A 17990-nucleotide genomic window follows, 5' to 3' on the forward strand; every position below is an offset into this window, starting at 1 on the left:
GAAACATTTATTAAAAAGTGCCCCGTCCCCAAATATAAAACACGCGCGGACGTTAAAAAGAAATCAAGCACGAATTTACAAAGAGCAGCTTGCTAGGTTACAGTGGTTACTAAGCCTGATGCAAAATATGTCTTTTGACATTGGTGGTCTTTCTCCCCCCCACCTCCTCACAACCCCCCCACCACCCCTTCCCGAATCAAAGCAAGAACGATTCCATCAGAAGCGAGAGGTCCGACGACAAGCGCGTGATTAAGGCAGGCCGAGAGAGGTGCCCAGGAGGCACGGCAAGAGTCCAGTCCACCACCCCCGCCAGGGCAGAGCCGCAGAACTGGTGGTCAGAGGGCTGAAGTTCGAGCGGCACAGGCTGCAGTTGAAGCCGCAGAAGTTGCAGGAGTCCGTGCCGGACATGACTTTCGAGTTGTACGTCCTGACGGTTCTAATCCCTGTGAGTGAAAGCAAAACACGACAGTCACGGGGCTTTTATTTTTTTATAAACTCATTCGCAGGGTGTGAGCGTCCGTCGGCAAGGCCCAACATTTATTGCCCATTCTCCAATTGCCCTCGAGAAGGCGGTGGTGAGCCGCCTTCTGGAACCGCTGCAGTCCGTGTGTTGAAGGTGCCCCCACAGTGCTGTTACGGAGTGAGTTCCAGAATGTTGGCCCAGCGACCATGAAGGAATGGCTGATATATTTCCAAGTCAGGATGGTGTGCGATTGGGAGGGGAACTTGAAGATGGTGGATGCTCAGTCGCTGAGTATATTCAAGGCTGGGATGGATTTTTGGATTCGAGGAGAATTAGGAGCAGGGGTAGACCATTCGGCCCCGCGAGCCTGCTCCGCCATTCAATAAGATCATGGCTAACCTACTACCTCAAAATCCACTTTCCTGTACGATCCCCATATCCTTTGACTCCTCTCGAGTCCAAAAACCTATCAATCTTAGACTTGAATATACTCAACAACTCAACATCCTTCCGGGTAGGAAATTCCAAAGATTCACCATCCTCTGGTGAAGAAATTTCACTTAATTGCCAGCTTAAATGGCCGGCCCCTTATCCTGAGACTGTGCCCCCTGGTTCTAGACTCTCCAGCCAGGGGAAACAACCTCCCAGCATCTACCCTGTCAATCCCCCTCGGTATCAATCTAGCTCCTGTGTCAGGGCAGGGGAGGCGCGATTTGGGGAAGGGGAGAGTTGAGGAAAATCGGTCACTGGATTTCAACCCGTCACCCTTCCCAATTAAAAGAGTCTGAGGGCAATTTATGACTGAGCCGCTCCTCCGGTCAGACAGAGTCAGCATGGATTTATGAAGGGGAAGTCGTGTTTGATAAATTTGCTGGAATTCTTTGGGGATGTATCGAACAGGGTGGATAATGGGGAACCAGTGGCTGTGGTGCATTTGGACTTCCAGAAGGCATTTGACAAGGTGCCACATTAAAGGTTACTGCACAAGATAAAAGTTCACGGGGTTGGGGGTAATATATTAGCATGGTTAGAGGATTGGCTAACTAACAGAGAACAGAGAGTCGGGATAAGTGGTTCATTCTCGGGTTGGCAACCAGTAACTAGTGGGGTGCCGCAGGGATCAGTGCTGGGACCCCAACTATTTACAATCTATACTAACGACTTGGAAGAAGGGACTGAGTGTAACGTAGCCAAGTTTGCTAACGATACAAAGATGGGAGGAAAAGCAATGTGTGAGGAGGACACATAAAATCTGCAAAAGGACATAGACAGGCTAAGTGAGTGGGCAAAAATTTGGCAGGTGGAGTATAATGTTGGAAAGTGTGAGGTCATGCACTTTGGCAGAAAAAAATCAAAGAGCAAGTTATTATTTAAATGGAGAAAGATTATAAAGTGCCGCAGTACAGCGGGACCTGGGGTACTTGTCCATGAAACACAGAAGGATAGTACGCAGGTACAGCAAGTGATCAGGAAGGCCAATGGTATCTTGGCCTTTATTGAAAAGGAATGGAGTATAAAAGCAGGGAAGTTTTGCTACAGCTATATAAGGTATTGGTGAGGCCACACCTGGAATACTGCGTGCAGTTTTGGTTTCCATATTTACGAAAGGATATACTTGCTTTGGAGGCAGTTCAGAGAAGGTTCACTCGGTTGATTCCAGGGATGAGGTGGTTGACTTATGAGGAAAGGTTGAGTAGGTTGGGCCTCTACTCATTGGAATTCAGAAGAATGAGAGGTGATCGTATCGAAACGTACGTATAAGATTATGAGGGAGCTCGACAAGGTGGATGCAGGGAGGATGTTTCTACTGATGGGGGAGACTAGAACTAGAGGGCATGATCTTAGAATAAGGGGTCGTCCATTTAAAACTGAGGTGGGGAGAAATTTCTTCTCTCAGAGGGTTGTAAATCTGTGGAATTCGCTGCCTCAGAGAGCTGTGGAAGCTGGGACATTGAATAAATTTAAGACAGAAATAGACAGTTTCTTAAACGATAAGGGGATAAGGGGTTATGGGGAGCGGGCGGGGAAGTGGAGCTGAGCCCATGATCAGATCAGCCATAATTTTATTGAATGGCGGAGCAGGCTCCAGGGGCCTACTCCTGTTCCTATTTCTTATGTTCCTGCGCCCCCTTGTGGGAGGCTAAGGAATAGTACCGGCAACGCTCAGGTGGGCAGCCTGCGTCATTGGTCGACGTTAATTTGTGACCTGGCCAGACTAAAAGATTTCGGGCTAGAAATTCAGTATCGCCCGCTTTGAGGCGGTGATGCTGCCGGGCACCACCTTGATCACCAGTTGATGTCTACCGTCTCAAAGTGGGATATTCAGTTGTATCGCCCCAGAAGGAGAGTAGGGCAATGAAAGAAGCGTTCCACACTCTTAGGGTGCTAACTAGCGCCTGAAGATTTTTTTTAAATGGTGCTGAAAATCGCGGCAGGAGCTGATGGAGTGGCACTCAGGCGGTCTGTGCTCAGCGGCTCATCGGCGCTCCCTCCTGGACGCTAACGGGTGGCGCTGAGCCAACTACTTTCTGGCCCTAGTTTCTGTTTCAAGTCTCGGTGTGAAGAACTGCACAAAAAATAAATGGAGATGATGAGTTTCTTGCGGTGTGAAGACCCTTATTTCAGGTCTCCTTCCCTCTTTCTCGACTCTACAGTGACATCAGTTGCAGGGAAAGGCTAGCTGCTTCCCAGGTCAGGCCCCTCCATAGTAGCGGAGGTAGGAACAGCCTTGGGGGCTACCCTGGAGCCAGAGAAAGGCAGCAACAGCAGTGTGGGACTTCTTTTGCAACAAGGGACAGAAAATAGTCTTTAATAAAGGAGCTGGATCAATATCCGGAATATTGGCACCATTGCTGCAGCCAATCAGTTGGAGTCAGCAACATCAACAACAACAACTTGTACTTATATAGCCCCTTTAACGTAGTGGAACATCCCAAGGCGCTTCACAGGAAAACAAAACTGACAATGAGCCACATAAGGAGAAATTAGGGCAAATGACCAAAAGCTCGGTCAAAGAGGTAGGTTTTAAGGAGCGTCTTAAAGGAAGAAAGAGAGGTAGAGAGGTGGAGAGGTGGAGAGGTTCAGGGAGGGAGTTCCAGAGCTTAGGGCCCAGGCAGCTGAAGGGACGGCCACCAATGGTTGAGCGATTAAAATCGGGGATACTCAAGAGGGCAGAATTAGAGGAGCGTAGACATCTCGGGGGTCATGGGGCTGGAGGAGATTACAGCGATAGGGAGGACGAGGCCATGGAAGGGTTTGAAAACAAGGATGAGAATTTTAAAATCAAGTCGTTGCTGGAGGCAATGTGGGTCAGCGAGCACAGGGGTGAACATAAGAACATAAGAATTAGAAATAGGAGTAGGCCATCTAGCCCCTCGAGCCTGCTCCGCCATTCAACAAGATCATGGCTGATCTGGCCGTGGACTCAGTTCCACTTACCCGCCCGCTCCCTGTAACCCTTAATTCACTTATTGGTTAAAAATCTATCTGTGACTTGAATACATTCAATGAGCTAGCCTCAACTGCTTCCTTGGGCAGAGAATTCCACAGATTCACAACCCTCTGGGAGAAGAAATTCCTTCTCAACTCGGTTTTAAGTTGGCTCCCCGGTATTTTGAGGCTGTGCCCCCTAGTTCTAGTCTCCCCGACCAGTGGAAACAACCTCTCTGCCTCTATCTTGTCTATCCCTTTCATTATTTTAAATATTTCTATAAGATCCCCCCTCATCCTTCTGAACTCCAACGAGTAAAGACCCAGTCTACTCAATCTATCATCATAAGGTAACCTCCTCATCTCCGGAATCAGCCTAGTGAATCGTTTCTGTACCCCCTCCAAAGCCAGTATATCCTTCCTTAAGTAAGGTGACCAAAACTGCATGCAGTACTCCAGGTGCGGCCTCACCAATACCCTATACAGTTGCAGCAGGATCTCCCTGCTTTTGTACTCCATCCCTCTCACAGTGATGGGTGAACGGGACTTGGTGCGAGTTGGGACACGTGCAACAGAGTTTTGGATGACCTCAAGTTTCCATAGGGTAGAATGTGTGAGGCCAGCCAGGTGAGCGTTGAGACAGGGATGGATTTACAGCAAACAGGGTCTATTTTATAGCAAACAGTAAACAGAGTCTATTTAAACACGAGTCTCTCAAGTACAGTAGGATTACTTCTCCAGCAAAGTTCAGCAAGTGGAGGACAATTACACAATACCACTCCCAGTCACTTACAGCAGTGCAGTCTCCAGATGTGATTGACAAAGGGAATTAGCCAATTATCTCCATTCTGGCCAGGAACAGAGGGGTCACTATATGTAGCCATATGTACCCACACCCAAAAACAACCAAATAATTTAACACCTTACCTGGCTCATAATACTCAAACACGCTCACCACAGCATCCTGGGCGTTAGCTACTTTGGAATCTCTTGCAACCGGGATTGTGACACAAACCTCCGTCTCATTCAACTGGAAATAATGAAAGAACAAGTAATGTCTCTTTGTGAATGTGTTGCAGTTTATAAAAGCTCATTTCTAAAATGACATCCAACAGAAAGGCAGAGGAAAGATTTTTCTTAAGGATTCACGTCATTATAAAAATAACAATGGTGCAGGTTGAATCTCCCTTATCCAGAACTCCCTTAACCAGAATCATCCTCATCCGGAATCATTCCCGACCACCGGGTGGTGCATGCGCAGAACTCCAACATGAACAAATTGAAGTCCTTCCTCGTTGCCGACTCCCGCAATCGTTGGCCTGACCCCGCGATCCACCGCTACCCACCCATGATCTCTCTGCCGCACTCCCAGCCCCAAGCCAGCCAGCCACAATATCCCCTTAGAAACATAGAAACATAGAAAAATAGGTGCAGGAATAGGCCATTCGGCCCTTCGAACCTGCACCGCCATTCAATAAGATCATGGCTGATCATTCCTTCTGTACCCCTTTCCTGCTTTCTCTCCATACCCCTTGATCCCCTTAACCGTAAGAGCCATATCGAACTCCCTCTTGAATATATTCAGTGAACTGTCATCAACAACTCTCTGCGGCAGGGAATTCCACAGGTTAACGACTCTCTGAGTGAAGAAGTTTCTCCTCATCTCAGTCCTAAATGGCCTACCCCTTATCCTAAGACTATGTCCCCTGGTACTGGACTTCCCCAACATCGGGAACATTCTTCCCGCATCTAACCTGTCCAGTCCCGTCAGAATCTTATATGTTCCTATGAGATCCCCTCTCATCCTTCTAAACTCCAGTGAATAAAGGCCCAGTTGATCCAGTCTCTCCTCATATGACAGTCCAGCCATCCCTGGAATCAGTCTGGTGAACCTTCGCTGCACTCCCTCAATAGCAAGAACATCCTTCCTCAGACGAGGAGACCCAAACTGAACACAATATTCCAGGTGAAGCCTCACCAAGGCCCTATACAACTGCAGTACGACCTCCCTGCTCCTATATTCAAGTCCCCTAGCTATGAAGGCCAACATACCATTTGCCTTTTTTACTGCCTGCTGTACCTGCGTGCCCACTTTCAGTGACTGATGAACCATGACATCCAGGTCTCATTGCACCTCCCCTTTTCCTAGTCTGCCGCCATTCAGATAATATTCTGCCTTCGTGTTTTTGCCCCCAAAATTGATAACCTCACATTTATCCACATTATACTGCATCTGCCATGCATTTGTCCACTCACCTAACCTGTCCAAGTCACCCTGCAGCCTCTTAGCGTCCTCCTCACAGCTCACACCTCCACCCAGTTTAGTGTCATCTGCAAACTTGCTCAGTACCTGTACCACTGTGCCATCCAATGACCACCCTTCGCCCGGAAAAATCCCTTAACCAGAACAGGCCAGGTCCCAAGGGTTCCGGATAAGGGAGGTTCAACCTGTACTTGCATTTATATAGCAACTTTCATGGCCTCAGAACATCTCAAAGTTCTGACAAAAGGTCATCGACCTGAAACGTTAACTCTGTTTTTCTCTCTCCTGATGCTGCCTGACCCGCTGAGTGTTTCCAGCATTTTTCTGTTTTTTCGTCCCAAAGTGCTTCATGGGCAATGAGCTAAGGTAGGATAGGTTGCAGCCAATTTGTGCAGAGCAAAGTCCCACAAACAGCTGGCAGATAAATGAGTAAATAATCTGTGTTAACGATGTTGGTTGTGGGATAAATATTGATCAGGACACTGGGGATAACTCCCCCTCCCTGCCCTTCTTTGAATAGAGTCATGGAATTTTCTACGTCCAGCTGAGAGGGTAGACGGGGCCTCGGTTTAACGTCTCATCCAAAAGGCATGCCCCTGGCAGTGCAGCACTCCCTCAGTACTGCACTAAATTGTCAGCCTCGATTTTGTGTTCAAGCCTCAGGAGTGGGGCCGACATCTTAGCTAACTCACTACCTTTACATTTATTTGGAACCGGTTAAGTGAATAATGCATCCCATGAAGCCAGACTCTAGACTGGGACTGGCCAGATGGATTACAAAGGTCTTTTCTGATTCTGTGTATCCTTATGTTCTACATTCCTATGGGATGCAGAGTCTCCTCCTCTGTAGCATGGTTTCACTGCGAGCCAAAACGCCCATCAAACTGGCCCGAGGTTACATCCGCTGCTCCAGAACATGCGAGGACTCCCCCGATCGGTTGAGCCACCCAGCAGGCATGGAGGCGTCACTCGAGGGGCTCTATGTAATGAAATGGACATTTGGTACAAGACCCTCAAAGAGAATGCAGTATGTAGCAGTGATTGAACGCTTCTGTGTGGGAGATGGGCATTCCAGAACCGGTGGGTTCATGGGACGTCCCACCAGAGGAGAGGCAAGCAGTGAAGGGGCGAAGGTCAGGTGAGATCTTCTGTTTCTGCTTGATTTACATCTGGTGGCAATTAATCGAGACCTAGCAGAGGATTCCCCTCGGGGAGGTTCGAAGGGTCAATTGACCACTTCCGGCGGAAGTGCACAGAGAATGGTTGGGGATAAAGCAGTGAGAATCCTCTGGCCCACACTCCCCCCTCACCGGGAGGGTGAGGTTGACGAAATCCTTCCCGCTTGACGTTTGCTTCTTCACCCCTACTCACCGAGTCAAAGTACAGACTAACACTCCCAGCTTCAAATTCCACTTTTTTGATGAGGTCATTGGTTTGAACGCCACCTGATTCTGGGACAAAGCCGCTCAGCATCCCGACTTCCATCAGAACCATTCCTGAACTCGAACTGTTTACCCCTCGAAACCTTCAACAGCGGAAGAAAAAACAAAACTCACTTTAACGGTGACTGAAGTATGTCACACTTTCCCCCCTTCGTGAGCACTACACGTCCGCTGCAGGCCACGCCCATCCGCTGCAGGTCCCGCCCATCCTCTGCAGGCCACGCCCATCCGCTGAAGGCCCCGCCCATCCGCTGCAGGTCCCGCCTAATCCTCTGCAGGCCCCGCCCATCCGCTGCAGGCCCCGCCCATCCGCTGCAGGCCCCGCCCATCCACGGCAGGCCCCGCCCGTCCGCTGCAGGCCCCGCCCATCTGCTGCAGGCCCCGCCCGTCCGCTGCAGGCCCCACCCATCCGCTGCGGGTCCCGCCTAATCCTCTGCAGGCCCCGCCCATCCACTGCAGGCCCCGCCCATCCGCGGCAGGTCCCGTCCATCATCTGCAGGCCCCGCCCATCCACTGCAGGCCCCGCCCGTCCGCTGCAGGTTCCGTCCACCCGCGGCAGGCCCCGCCCATTCTCTGCAGGCCACGCCCATCCAACCGCCACCTTCCAAGGATATTATACTCAGTGCTATTTGCCATTACTCACTCCCTCACCATTAAAGAAATCTCAAATAACGTGGGCCTCGTCAGACTTGGCATCTTTAAATTGGAACCAAGCCATTCAGAAACAAAATCGGAAGCATTTTCTCCACACACACAGAGTGGTGGAAATCTGGAACTCACTCCCCTAATTGGCTGTGGATGCTGGGGAACTGTTGGGGCTTTCAGGACTGAGATCAATCGATTTTTGTTTTGTGAGATTAGCAATGTATATGGAGCACAGGCAGCTAAATGAGGTGCAGATCCTCCATGATCTAACTCAAACTCAAGGGGCTGAATGGCCGACTCCTGTTCCTAATATTCCTCTGTTCCTATGACCAGCCAATGACTGGGACACGGTGAGTAAATGGGCAACTTTACAGAGTTGATGTATAGCGCTTTGAAAACTTAGCGCATTTTCCACGTTCAGACAGCTTTTTTCAAATACCTTGCTTGAGACTAAAGGCCGAGTGGCTGTGGTAGCGTGTTAATTCTGGTACTGTGCTAGCAACCCAAATGGTGGTGAGGTCAAATGCCACCGTGACAAGTTCTGGAATTGAATGTACCTGTAATAAATCTGGTTTATTGTTGGGCCAGCACCCAATCAATCATTTGGATTGCTGTAAAAGCCCCAACTGATTCACAAATCAGTTCAGAGAACTGCTCCACTTCTACCCAATCTGGCCCACATATGTCACTAATGTCCTTCATGGACTGGTCCATCTCTACCCAGTCTGGCCCACATATGTCACTAATGTCCTTCATGGACTGGTCCATCTCTACCCAGTCTGGCCCACATATGTCACTAATGTCCTTCATGGACTGGTCCATCTCTACCCGGTCTGGCCCACATTTGATTCTGTTCCACACTACTTGGTGGATCCTTGATGCTCTTTCAAGTGGCAATAAAATCTCTCAAAGAAATGTTACAAATGAAAGACATCTGTGCCTGTCCCAAAAATAATTGTGATTATTAAACAACGGAAGGATTATAAAAATGGGGTGCCCTTTAGAAGAAGCTTCTTTGAGGAACTATCTTAAAGTGAACAATTGGAGTCCAGCTTCAACCTCAGAGGGCTGTGGAGGCTCAGTCGTTGAGTGTATTCAAGGCTGAGATAGATAGTTTTTTGGATATTAAGGGAATCAAAGGATATGGGGATCGGGCGGGAAAGTGGAGTTGAGGTCGAAGATCAGCCATGATCTTATTAAGTGGTGGGACAGGCTCGAGGGGCCGTATGGCCTACTCCTGCTTCTAATTCGTATGTTCTTATGTCAACCATCTCAGAGAGTGGGAACTTTTAACTCTCAGTTTTCTCATCTTTTGTAAGTTCATGGTGGGGGATGGGGGGGAGGGGATTTTGCTTAAAGTACTGGTCCTAAAACCTGGTTTAAAAAAAAATTATTAAAATATCCTTGTTGGTTTAAAAAAAACTATCAAATGTCCGAGGTCAATGGAAGACCACCATTGCGTCTGGAAGTAGCTCCATCCATTTTAATGGAGGCAGTGACTTCGGACCAGAATGGAAACCGATCTAAGTCCTGGGTTTGATTGTTTGACCACACTCCATCTGTGCTTAACCTGGCATGTTGCTATGGGGCAGGGAAGGAGGAACATGTGACCCCAAAATCTTCCCAATAGTAAGAATTATCAAGGACAAACATTACATAGGAACATGAGGAGGCCATTCAGCCCCTCAAATCCATTCTTCTGTTCAATTAGATCATGGTTCACCTTTACCTCAGCTCCATTTACCCACCTTTGCTCCATATCCCTTGATACCCTTACCCAACAAAAATCTATCGATCTCAGTCTTGAAAATTGGAATTGACCTCACAGCACCCATAGCCTTTTTTGGGGGGAGGGGGAAGTGAAGAGAGTTCCAGAACTCCACTATCCTTTGTGTGAAGAAGTGCGTCCAGATTTCATTCCTGAACGGCCTAGCTCTAATTTTAAGATTCTGTGTCCCACTCATTCTAGATACCCCGGGCAGAGGAAACAGTTTCTCTGTGTCGACCCAATCAAATCCCTTTATCATTTTGAACACCACTTGTCATATTTCAACGAATATGTCACAAGATAACTTCAGATGCCAATTCAATCTCCTCCTTCCAGAATAGCAAACACGACTGAGAGGTGTGAAGTAATGTGTTTGGGGAGGGCTAACAAGGCAAGGGACTGCACATTAAATGGGACGACACTGAAAAGTGTAGAGGAACAAAGGGACCTTGGAGTGCAGGTCCACAGATCCCTGAAGGTAGCAGGACAGGTAGATAAGGTGGTTAAGAGGGCATATGGAATACTTGCATTTATTAGCCGCGGCATAGAATATAAGAGCAGGGAAGTTATGCTTGAACTGTATAAGGTACTAGTTAGGCCACAGTTAGAGTACTATGTCCAGTTCTGGTCACCACATTACAGGAAGGATGTGATTGCACTAGAGAGGATACAGAGGAGATTTGCGAGGATGTTGTTGGGACTGGAGAATTTTAGCTATGAGGAAAGATTGAATAGGCTGGGGTTGTTTTCTTTGGAACAGAGGAGGCTGAGGGGAGACTTTATTGAGGTGTACAAAATTATGAAGGGCCTAGATAGGGTGGATAGGAAGGACCTATTTCCCTTGGCAGAGAGGCAAACAACCAGGGGGCATAGATTTAAAGTAATTGGTAGTAGGTTTAGAGGGGATTTGAGGGGAAATTTCTTCACCAAGAGGGTGGTGAGGGTCTGGAACTCACTATCTGAAAGGGTGGTAGAGGCAGAAACCCTCACCACATTTAAAAAGTACTTGGATATACACCTGAAGTGCCGTAACCTGCAGGGCTGCGGACCAAGAGTTGTAAAGTTTGATTACGCTGGATAGCTCTTTGTCGGCCGGCACTGACACGATGGACTGAAATGGCCTCCTTCCGTGCTGTAAATCCATGCCCAACTAGTGTTTTATACAGTTCCAGCATAACCTCCCTGCTCTTATGTTCTATGCCTCAGCTAATTAACCACGTTACCTTCCTATCCTGCTACCTTCAGAGATCTGTGGACAATTAAGCTATGCAAACCAGACAGAAGTAAACATTAAGGGTGAATCTCAAAGAAAAAATTCCGCAGTGCTAAATATTTGGAGGCCGGAGTGGGGGGGGCGAACTCTGGCTGGAATCAGATCCTGGCAGGAGATGGGATGGGATTGGGATCGGTGGGAGGGGTGGCGGTTGGGCAACATTTCACTCAATATTCCTTTTCAGTTCCGCGAACAAACTGAGCACTGTACAAAGAACCAGATATAAGTAATATAAAATATTACTGTGGGTTTTGAACTGACAGTAAAAGTATACATCAAAGTTTATAGTCACATTAAAAATTATATATATAACGTGTATAAAACCATTATAACGTTTTATTGGAACTGTACTCGGTAATAAAATGAGGACTGTATGATTTGTACTGGATGGGTAATATGTAAAGTTCAACTGCTCCTCAACTGATGGGTAAAAGACTATAAGGTCGGATCAGACCACCTGAGTTCACAGAAGAATACTTAACACACTAGTACTACGTCCTGGGAGTGCTGATTTTATGATAGAGTGATAGATAGATTTTTATACTCTTGGGGAATCAAGGGATATGTGGATCGGGTGTGAAAGTTGAGATTGCAGATCAGCCATGATCTTATTGGATGGCAGAACAAGCTCGAGGGACACTATGGCTGACTCTTGCTCCTAATTCTTATTTTTTTTATCCATTCAGGGGATGTGGGCATTTCTGCAAGGCCAGCATTTATTGCCCATTCCTAATTGAGCTACTTTCTTGATACACCACATATTTTTATTAATTTAAATTAAAGTTATTTATGTATTATAAAAAAATATATATTTACGCGATTTAAAAAAAAAGTTTTTCTAATTCTGGTTTAAAATAAACTTACCATAGTGGGAAGGGGTTTTAACAATAAAATGTGTTTTTATAATTTTATTTTAAAATGTTTTTGTGTATTTTAAAACTCTTACACCTATACGCTGCTTTTATCAGGCGCAAGAGTTTTGAGGACATTTGCTTGGCAAGATATGGGTAAATACTACAATCTTTCCCGTGTAAATGTCCTCGCTCCTGAGATGCGGAGGATCGGTAAAGCTCCAGCTTGACAGATCAGAAAAGCCGGTTTTCAGTGCATGCGCATTGTGCGCTGAAAACCGGCTTTTGAGATGCCTTCCCGGGTCCGTACACACTCCGTACAGACCCAGGGAGGCCGGGATTTCTGGGCCATTATTTTCCCTAACTGGAAATTGAACCTGGGCTGTGGCGGTGAAAGCACTCAATCCTAACCAACAGACCATCATAGCACCATTCACAACCTCAGGCCGTCCTGATGCGCTTTACAGCCAATTAAGTTCTTTTGAAGTGTAGTCACATGGGTGTCTGCCTTTATTTCTCTTTGTTCCTCAGATAAATGAAGCGATGACGGAAACCAGTAGAACAGCCACAGTCTGCCGCAACAGGAGGAACCCCATGGGTGGATAGCGGGACTCGGCGGTTCATCGCCAAACCCCCCCGAACATTTGGCCGTGCACATACGCTGCAGCTATATGCTAGACTTATGAAGGAGCAGCAGTCAAGGAAATGCTTGACACCTCAGTTGATAAATCACGAGGTAGGTTGAGGTTGCTGTGGCTCAGTAGGTAGCACACTTGCCTCTGTAGTTGGAAGGTTGTGAGTTCAAGTCCCACGCCAGGGACTTGAGCCCATAAATCTAGGCTAACACTCCAGTGCTGCACTGTTGGAGGTGCCGTCTTTCAAATGAAATGTTAAACCGAAGCCCTGTCTGCTCTCTCGCATGAATGTAAAAGATCACAGGGAACTATTTCAAAGAAGACCAGGGGAGTTATTCCTGCTGTTCTGGCCAATATTTATCCCTCAATTAGCATAACAAAAAAACAGATTATCTGGTCACGATCACATTTCTATTTGTGGGAGTTTGCTGTGCGCAAATTGGCTGCCGCGTTTCCTATATTACAACAGTGACTACATTTCAAAAAGTACTTCATTGGTTGTAAAGCGCTTTGGGACGTCCGGTGGTCGTGAAAGGTGCTATATAAATACAAGTCTATCTTTTATGAACAAAGATCCACTCTACTGTTCCCTCGTTACAGCATCCAAGCACCTTCTCAAATGAATCAGTGCGTGGGCCTTAGTCGTCCTTCCTGGCAGCTCGTTGCAACTGTTAATCACCGAGGTGAAGCACTTACTAAATACCACCGCCAATTCTTGATCATCATGTAGAAATTGATGTTCCTCGCCCCTCAGGAGGCCAAGATGCTGCATCACAAAACTCTTTACTGGTGCACTTGTAAACTACTTTACTGTCCCGTACTCCCTCTTTGTTATCCTATCCTTACCCAACATTAACCTCTTCGACTTTTCTCACATTCTCCTTCGGTTTTTCATTCAATATTATTCTCAGGATCTCTCTGGAAAAGAGAAGGCTGAGGGGTGACCTGATGGAGGTCATTAAGATTATGAAGGGGTTTGATAGGGTTGAGACGTAGAGAAAATGTTTCCACGTGTAGGGAGGGTCCAAAACTAGGAGCAATAAATATAAGATAATCACTAATAAATCCAATAAGCAATTCAGGAGCAACCGTTTTAGTCAGAGTGGTCAGAATGTGGACCTTGCTACCACGAGGAGTAGTTAAGGCGAATAGCATGGATGCATTCAAAGGGAAGCGAGATACACACATGAGAGAGAAAGGAATAGAAGGATATGCTGATGAGTGAGATGAAGTAGTGTGGGAGGAGGCTCGTGTGGAGCATTAACACCAGCGTGGACCAGTTGGCCTGAATGGCCTGTTTCTGTCTTGTTGATTCTACATAATCCTCATTGGCTTTATCATAGAATCACAGCACTGAAGGAGGCCATTCGGCCCATCGAGCCCGTGCCGGCTCTCTGCAAGAGCACTTCAGCTAGTCCCGCTCCCCCGCTCTTTCCCTAGAGCCCTGCATTTTTTTTTTCCTTCAGGTACTTATCCAATTCCCTTTTGAAAGCCACTATGGAATCTGCCTCCAACGCCCTCTCAGGCAGTGTATTCCAGATCCTAACCACTCGCTGCGTAAAGAAGTTTTTCCTCATGTCGCCTTTGGTTCTTCTGCTAATCACCTTAAATCTGTGTCCTTTGGCTCTCGACCCTTCTGCCAATGAGATCAGTATCTCTCTGTCTACTCTGTCCAAACTCCTGATGATTTTGAACACCTCCATCAAATCTCCTCTCAACCTTCTCTGCTCCAAGGAGAACAACACCAGCTTCTCCAGTCTATCCACGGAACTGAAGTCCCTCATACTTGCAATCATTCTCGTAAATCTTTTCTGCACCCTCTCCAAGGCCTTCACATCCTTCTTAAAGTGCGGAGACCAGAATTGGACACAGTACTCCAGTTGAGGCTGAACCAGAGTTTTATACAGCGTCATCATAAGTTCTTTGCTTATGTCTCTATTTATGAAGCCCAGGATCCCGTATGCCTTTTTAACTGCATTCTCAACCCACCCTGCCACCTTCAACAATTTGTGCACATATACCCCCAGGTCTCTCTGTTCATGCACCCCCTCCCTTTAGAATTGTACCCTTGAGTTTATATTGCCTCTCCTCGTTCTTCCTACCAAAATGTATCACTTTGCACTTTTCTGTGTTCATCTGCCCCGTGTCCGCCCATTCCACCAGCCACTATATCCTCTTGAAGTCTTATCACTATCCGCCTCACTGTTCACTATACTTCCAAGCCCCCTGTCCTTTACACTATTCCAGGCTGTATTAGCATATAGTTCTAATTGATTTCTAACTTCTTTGACTTTCCCTAGCTTCCTGAAATGACTCGTAACTTCCTTCTTTTTTAGATTGGAATATAGGATAACCTCTTGTTGGCCGGCGCAGATACGATGGTAAGTACTGCAGGGAATAGAATACGGCCAGGGCGAGTTTTGATCGCTTGGGTGGGTTGGAGAGGAATTTTCCCAAATTTTTTTCCCCCCAATTGGCCTGGGTTTTTATCTGTTTTTTTGCCTCTCCCAGGAGGTCACATGGCTCCGGTTGGTGTGGAGTGTAGAATGTTTTAGTGGATGGGATGTCGCAGTTGTGTGGGATGGACTGGTTGGGCCGGATGCTCTTTGCCTTTCCGCCATTGTTCATTGTTCATAGATTTATATGTAACCTTCAGGGCTGCTGACCGAGGGCCGTGCGGCTCTTTGTCGGCCGGCTCGGACACGATGGGCCGAAATGGTCTCCTTCTGCGCTGTAAATTTCTATGTTTCTATATATTTAGTCTGTACCGTTGCAGTCGCCTTTAAAAGATATCCCATTGTTGCTCTGCACTCCTGTGAACTCATTTCCCCTTGTACCCCACCTCATCCAGCTCACTTCTCACCTTTCTAAAGTCCCTCCAATCCAATCTGGTGTTCTTGTCTTTGTGGTGACTTCCAGACTTCCACACACCAGCAACTCCATCAAGGGTCACTGGACAGCGATCAGACCAGCATCCCCAGCTGATTTCTCCCCTTCCTAGCAAAGGGGTTCTGAGGTCAATGAGATCAGATAACTTGTCAGAGACACTACTGGACACTCCATTCTCCTTAAATAGCTCGCCACGGCATCTTCAGCAGCAGCTCCCAAACCCGCGACCTCGATAAATTGTTGATGGTTGTTGGTTGTCCACTCTTTGCGAGGAAGGTTTGATCCTATCGTTTGTACTGTGAGGTCCTCTATAAGGAATCCTTCATTGGCTGTGAAAGTGTTGGGACATCATCGACCTGAGAGGACAACCTCGGTTCATCCGAAAGATCGCACCTCCGACAGTGCAGCACGCCCTCAGTATTGGGAGCGTCACGCTAAATTTTTGTGAAGTCCCTGGAGTGGGGCTTGAACCCACAACTTTCTGACCCAGAGGCAAGAGTACTATCCACTGAGGCATGCTGAGAAGGACAAAGACGGGGAGCAGGCGCATGGGAACACCATCACCTCCAAGTTCCCCTCCAAGTCACACACCATCCTGACTTGGAAATATATCGGCCGTTCGTTCATCATCACTGGGTCAAAATCCTGGAACTCCCTCCCTAACAGCACTGTGGGAGTTCTTTCACCACACGGACTGCAGCAGTTCAAGAGGGTGGCTCACCACCACCTTCTCACGGGCAACGAGGGATGGGCAATAAATGCTGGCCTATATCCCAGAAGGAATAATCAAAACTTTATACAAGTTACACCATGGGAGTGGAGGGTAACCAGTGTAACATTTTTGTGCAAGAATGGAGAGAAGGTAGATAGTACTCTTGCCTCTGGGTCAGAAAGTTGTGGGTTCAAGCCCCACTCCAGGGACTTCACAAAAGTTCAGGGTGACACTCCCAATACTGAGGGCGTGCTGCACTGTCGGAGGTGCGATCTTTTGGACGAACCGAGGTCCCGGTTGCCCTGTCAGGTCGATGATGTTCCAACACTTTCACAGCCAATGAAGGATTCCTTATAGAGGACCTCACAGTACAAACGATAGGATCAAACCTTCCTCGCAAACAATGGACAACCAACAACCGCCTCAGAACCGGTTACGGTCGATGCTGCCACCTTCTCCATAGAACATAAGAAATAGGAGCAGGAGTAGGCCATACGGCTCCTCGAGCCTGCTCCACCATTTAATACGATCCGATCATGGACTCAGCTCCACTTCCCCGCCCGCTCCCCATAACCCCTTATCCCCTTATCGTTTAAGAAACTGTCTATTTCTGTCTTAAATTTACTCAGTGTCCCAGCTTCCACTGCTTTCTGAGGCAGCGAATTCCACAACCCTCTGAGAGAAGAAATTTCTCCTCATCTCAGTAGGTGGTCCATTAAAGCATCCCCATCATGCGGCAGTGGAGCTCCTAATCAGACCCTGGAGCACATCCTTGAGCACTGCCCTCAGAGGGAATTCACAGGCAGCCTACAAGATATCCACGCTGTTACACTGGAAGCTTTGGCCTGGATATCCAACTTAGATATTGAGATTTGATTCGCTTTGCTACTTCCATACGAAAGAAGAATAAGAAGCCAATGAAGTGCTTTTTGAAGTGCAGTTACTATTGTAATGTAGAAAACACTGCAACCAATTTGCGCACAGCAAGCTCCCACTATTGAGATGACAAGAAATTTTTTTCTCTCAGAGGGTGGTGAACATGTGGAATTCTCTACCACAGAAGGCTGTGGAGGCCGAGTTACTGAATATATTTAAGAAGCGATGCCCACATCCTGAGAATGAATTTTCAAAAATCAAAGTTGTGGTTACCTGGTACAAATATGCAGTGTTACATGATTCAGATCATCCTTATAGTCTATAACATCGATGTCCAAATCAAACGCCTCCTCCGACCCCACAGATCGATAATTCCTTGATGCAACTTTACTCTCCAGATTGAAGAGAATATTAAGCTAGAAAAACAAAATCCAGTAATAAAATTATTGGTTAAACTCTGTCCTTCTTAGAAACATAGGGCCCAAGTTTCTACCTGATGTGCTGCTGATTTTTTGGAGCAACTGGTGTAGAACGGAGTATCTTAGAAATTGCAATTCTCAGCATTTAGCTTGCTCCAGTTCGAGTCAGTTAGAACAGTTTCACTTTGGAACAGAATTTTTTTTTCAAAAGGGGGCGTGTCCGGCCCCTTCCGCCTATTTTCAAAGTTTCGGCAGTGAAAACTTACTCCAAACTAACTTAGAATGGAGTAAGTGAAGATTTTTGTACGCTCGAAAAAACCTTGTC

General features: G+C 47.1%; 1 protein-coding gene across 1 annotated transcript in view; it reads right to left on the bottom strand.

Moving 5' to 3' along the window:
* Positions 1-249: 249 nt before the first annotated feature.
* cd109 (CD109 molecule) overlaps positions 250-17990 on the bottom strand; it is a 222920-nt gene continuing 205179 nt past the window's right edge. The window contains exons 34-37 of the mRNA XM_070889012.1: positions 17520-17662; positions 7527-7680; positions 4813-4922; positions 250-436 (exon numbers count right to left, since the gene is read on the bottom strand). Of these exons, the coding sequence (XP_070745113.1) occupies positions 250-436; positions 4813-4922; positions 7527-7680; positions 17520-17662 (594 nt within the window). The remainder of the gene's footprint in view (positions 437-4812; positions 4923-7526; positions 7681-17519; positions 17663-17990) is intronic.

This window comes from Pristiophorus japonicus, chromosome 9 (genome assembly GCF_044704955.1).
Source record: "Pristiophorus japonicus isolate sPriJap1 chromosome 9, sPriJap1.hap1, whole genome shotgun sequence".
NCBI classification, from domain to species: domain Eukaryota; kingdom Metazoa; phylum Chordata; class Chondrichthyes; family Pristiophoridae; genus Pristiophorus; species Pristiophorus japonicus.